This window comes from Hordeum vulgare, chromosome 3H (assembly GCF_904849725.1).
Source record: "Hordeum vulgare subsp. vulgare chromosome 3H, MorexV3_pseudomolecules_assembly, whole genome shotgun sequence".
Lineage (NCBI taxonomy): Eukaryota > Viridiplantae > Streptophyta > Magnoliopsida > Poales > Poaceae > Hordeum > Hordeum vulgare.
This window is the reverse complement of record NC_058520.1, coordinates 472,765,909-472,770,805: the sequence shown is the minus strand read 5'-3', so window position 1 is coordinate 472,770,805 and position 4,897 is coordinate 472,765,909. Positions and strand designations below refer to the sequence as shown.

Here is a 4,897-nt window from a genome sequence, read left to right as displayed (position 1 = left end):
ATTTTCGTTTTCTTGTTTTCTTGTTTTGTGTCCTTTTGAGAAAACCGCAAAAGATTTTTCTTTCTTCTTTTGCTTGTTGGGAGCTTTCCCGTGTAAATAGTTTTCTTTTTCTTTGTGTCAAGGTAGAAGATATTGGTTACAATGTTTATTGGTTCTTGCATGCTTACCTGTTTAGCTTTCAAAGAGCCATATTACTTTGTCTTCTTCTTTGTCTTTGCCTGCAGATTCAACTTAGTCCAATGCTCTTATTATTGTTCACATCGTTCGATCGTGCAAATGAAAGGCAACAATGATGATATATGATGTAGTGACTGAGACTGAAAAGCTGGTATGAACTCTATCTACTTTGTTTTTGTAAATATGACTAGCTTGTCGACCCAGATTTAGCTTTGTTGTGAGAGAACCATGTTTGCAATGACAACTTAGAGATCATAGTTTCTGATGCCATGCTTATTTAGCTGAGAGCTTATAATGGTTTGTCTTGAATGCCAACATAGATTTTGAGATGACTATGATGTAGTATGATAGGATGGTATTCGCCTTTGAATGTTTCAAGTGGCTTGACTTGGTGCATGTTCATGCATGTAGTTGAAACAAAATCAACATAGCCTCTATGATGTTCGTGTTCATGGTGATTTATATCCTGTTCATGCTTGCATTCAATGTTAGTCAAACTCATTGCATCTTGATGACTATTGTCGCTCTCTAGTTGGTCGCTTCCCAGTCTTTTGCTAGCCTTCACTTGTACTAAGCGGAATACTGCTTGTGCATCCACTTTCATAAACCCAAAAGTTCTCCATGAGAACTACAAGAAAAACGCTGAGTTATGACCAAAAAAATTGACGATGGTTTAATTGGTCATTGATCCATGACCAAAATTCTGAAATTAGTCATGGCAAGTCTAAGAGGGTCCAAAGCCCATAACGTTATGACCTTTTGCGTCCATTAGGTCAATGATCCTATTGCACAAAATGATCATTAAGATGTGTATAATTATTTATGATCATATTTCAATGCTACCACATGAGGTTAATATGTTTAGTGTTTACCCAAAATAAGAGGATAAAAAAAATAAAAGAAACAAAAGAAGAAAGAAAATTTAGATAAGTTTGATTCTAATTGATGGAACTATTTATGCCATGAATCGATGACATGGCACAGATCCTACTATACCTTGCTAGCAATCCCACGTCCATCTATCCATTCATCCATATGAAGAAAAGTAGAAAAAAAACTAGCAGACCCACTCCCCATCCCCTCGTCGCCTCCTTCCCTTCCAGATCGCCGCCGCCACCTCCCTCCCCATCCCCTCGCCGCACCCGCTGCGGCTCCCACCCTCCCCGCCGCACCAGCACACGCTGCCATTCGCTTCCACCCTCCCCGCCGCACCAGCCCGCTGTCCTCCTCCACCTACAGCGGGAGCATGCAGGAGCAGCAACGAGCTAGATCCGGGCCTTGTCGAGGAGGTCGGCTTGTCCAGATCGCTTCTCGGTGCTCCTCTTGATTTCGGCTGCCACACGGACAGGGGTGGGGAAGGGAGAGCGGCCTCCCAGTGGCGCTCATGTTGGTCTTGGCGCCCTCCATCTTTGCAGAGCCCCAGCAGCTTCTTGACCTCATCCCTACATCTTCTTTCATCTCCTACATATAGTTGCTCTCTCCTTCTTCTGCCACCTACGTCCCCACGCGCTTCCTTGGCATACGTCCGGCTAGCGCAGAGCGACTACTGACGGGTAGTGCCACAACGGCCGGCGGCCGGCTCGACTCATAGCCAGTAGAAGCGCGTGTCCTGCAGAGATGGTCGTGGAGCAGCAACGCTCCAGATTCTAATCAACATTGCTTGTCCCACATACAGTACTACTAATGTTCCAGTGCACGCTGGAACATTGCTTGATGTGCTTGCTCTGTACATATGTTCCCTATGTAATTACTTCTCTCGTTGGCCTCACATTTTTGTAGTTAGTAGATGCATCTACTTTGAAGAGAGAGGTAGCTGAAGGAGTTGACATCATGGTTGTTAGAAAGCTTACTGGAGGTAATGTTGACTAAGCTACAGTTGAACATGTCTGGTTATTCCTCTTTCCTTGCTGATCTATATATTTCTAGGTGCATTCTGATGAAACTTGAAACTTCTACTGTTATTTTATTATTCTGCATGGCAGGGATCTACTTCGGCAAACCTAGGGGATTTGGAACCAATGACAAGGGAGAGGAAACTGGCTTCAACACTGAAATATATTCAGTTGTTGAGGTGACCCCACTGTTACTGTTGCATTTCAGTTATCTCCCTGATAAACTATTTCTTGAATAAGTGATAATTCATGCTGCCCCCCGAAGGCACAAACATGGCTAAATTTGTTAATCATTTTGTTTCTCTGTTTCTTTCCTCTATGGTGTCAGGATGTATTTTCTGGAAGAACATGTCTAATTAGATTAAAAAAAATTCATTGTTTGATACCATTTTTGTTGAATATAGTGCATTAACTATTTGAAGAGGAGCCTTGGCGCAGTGGTAAAGCTGCTGTCTTATACAAATTCCAAATGTGTATGGAAATTAGAACTGAGCCATGGAGCATATTATATTTAATGTCTTATACCTCTTTCTTAAATATTTAGTTGGATGCAATGATTGTGACCTATCATTTTGCTGAGTCTAATACGTCATTTTTCCCTAACACTATTGTAGGCATCTATGCTATGGAGGAAACGCGTAACTGCAATAGCTTCCGAATTCCCTGACGTTGAGCTCTCACACATGTATGTTGATAACGCTGCAATGCAACTTGTTAGGAATCCTAAACTGTTTTGTTTCTTTGTATGTAACTTATCTCACCCTGAGCTAAGCAGTTCGGAGATGTGCTGACCACCTGTATTCCCCTTCATTATCACAGTTTTACACGATTGTGACCAACAATATTTTTGGTGACATATTATCGGACGAAGCATCAATTATCACAGGAAGCATTGGAATGCTGCCATCTGCCAGTGTTGGTGAATTGGTAATATAAGTCGTTTTTGGACGCACTTATTTTACGCTGAAATTGCTGGAAGTAAAGCACTTAAGGATCTTATTTTTCTGTACAGGGACCGGGTCTTTTTGAACCCATTCATGGCTCTGCTCCTGACATTGCTGGCCAGGTTGACATAGCTCATAAATTCAGAACAATCATTTAGATAATACTCCCTCCGTCCCAAAATGAGTTGATGGAGGGAGTACTACGTTGCCTTTTGTTGTCTAACTTTGTCCAAAATTCGTCTCCTTTCTTCAATTTACTCAGCGCAGGACAAGGCAAACCCATTAGCTACAATTCTTAGTGCGGCGATGCTACTGAAATATGGCCTTGGTGTAGAAAGTGCTGCAATGAGAATTGAAGTCGCAGTTGCGGAGACACTGGACAATGGGTTCCGAACTGGGGACATATATTCTCCTGGAACGGTAAGATTAGTCTATGCAACATCTTCAACAATTGCCGCACTGAATAGTTGCTACATTAATGTTGGAAGAGAAATCCAATGGCTATGTTTCTGCCAGACAAATAATTAAATATTCATGTGCTTCGTACATCTGCGGTTCTCTACTTGCACATCAATTACAAGTACTTGGATTGTTTGATCGATATAAGGCTTTTTATTAAGTATATTACCAACAAATACCAGTAGGTATAATACCCCTAACTACTATCACATGAACGTGCTAAGTATATACTTGCAATACGTAAATATTTCCATTAGGTAATCGGGTATGTATGGTGAGTAGAAGTGTTAAAATAGGAAGGTAGTAACGGAGTTTGTGTATATTATCATTAGGTATAATAATCCTGGTGCGTGTACAAGACTTGTTAGACTACGTTTATAGGTATCTAGAAATTAGAATAAATTATTGGACAGATAGTATCCAAGTACAAACGTTGAAACTATTTTTAATGAGACAATAGTATAATTTTATAGTGGAAAAAATTGTTTATGACAGAATCAGTAGCATGCACTGTTTTTGGAAACACATTTCTAATCAATGGACGTGGAGGGTACTAATGCATGCACTGTTTTTGGAAACACATTTCTAATCAATGGACGTGGAGGGTACTAATGCATGCACGTAAAATGAAAATAAAATTGTTTGGAAAGTACAACTAATTATTTGCAAGGAAAAAACATTAACGGGTTGGATCTGAATAAGGTGTCCAGGCCACCTAGGTGCCCCAAACATTTTACCTATACTAATTATATGATACTTTTTATGACCTCATAAGTCATAACTAGATGAATGAGAAATAATTTTCTACTGTTTTATCATTGGTTATCGTGCGTGCAATTTTACTAGTTTTCTTGGTCTGAAAGCCTTACCATCATTTTCTTCTTGCAAGCGGCAATGGCAAGAGCATATTGTGCAGAGGAAGAGGATGAGAAGAAACTTGTGGTTCTCATCCAATGTTTGTGGAACTCTTTTTATGTGCGATTGTGCATTTGTTGGTTTTTTTTTCTGTGCACTTGCACTTGCAGAAGTATTCTGTTGTGTACATGTAAAATTATTTTGATGTGCCCTTGTTAGGCGTTGAACCTTAATGCATGGATTCGGTGGATGATGTATTGTATTTGATGTGATATGCTACTGAAATAAAATATACATTTTATTTGCAATCTTTTATTCTGTTGGGCCTATCCTCAGATATGCGTGCTTCTAGCAAAAAAATAAATAAATCAACCCAAACAAATCAAATATTTTCAATAGTAAAATAGGTATTGGGTCGTGGACAGGATCTGAAACTTATGATGATTCCATTTGGTCACTAACAATGCCACGTTAGCTTGGCCACGTCAGATCCTACGTGGTTTACACAAATACGTAATGACCAAACCAAAATTTTGGTCGATAGAGACCTACGACCAAAATTTTAGAAAG

General features: G+C 40.0%; 1 protein-coding gene across 1 annotated transcript; it reads left to right on the top strand.

The window, feature by feature from the left end:
* Positions 1-1,794: 1,794 nt before the first annotated feature.
* On the top strand, positions 1,795-4,560 carry LOC123441881 (3-isopropylmalate dehydrogenase 2, chloroplastic-like). The gene is made up of 8 exons (XM_045118069.1): positions 1,795-1,800; positions 1,957-2,032; positions 2,160-2,248; positions 2,684-2,796; positions 2,885-2,996; positions 3,082-3,135; positions 3,281-3,433; positions 4,362-4,560. Exons 1-8 carry the CDS (start codon positions 1,795-1,797, stop codon positions 4,530-4,532), a joined length of 774 nt encoding a protein of 257 aa, XP_044974004.1. The 3' UTR covers positions 4,533-4,560.
* The last annotated feature ends 337 nt before the right edge of the window (positions 4,561-4,897 follow it).

What these genes read in the sequence shown, in the direction of transcription:
- LOC123441881 (XM_045118069.1), top strand. An exon ending in CTGCCAGTGTTGGTGAATTG is followed by an intron (nt 2,997 to 3,081) that starts GTAATATAAGTC and finishes TTTTCTGTACAG; the next exon opens with GGACCGGGTCTTTTTGAACC. An exon ending in CTCCTGACATTGCTGGCCAG is followed by an intron (nt 3,136 to 3,280) that starts GTTGACATAGCT and finishes TACTCAGCGCAG; the next exon opens with GACAAGGCAAACCCATTAGC.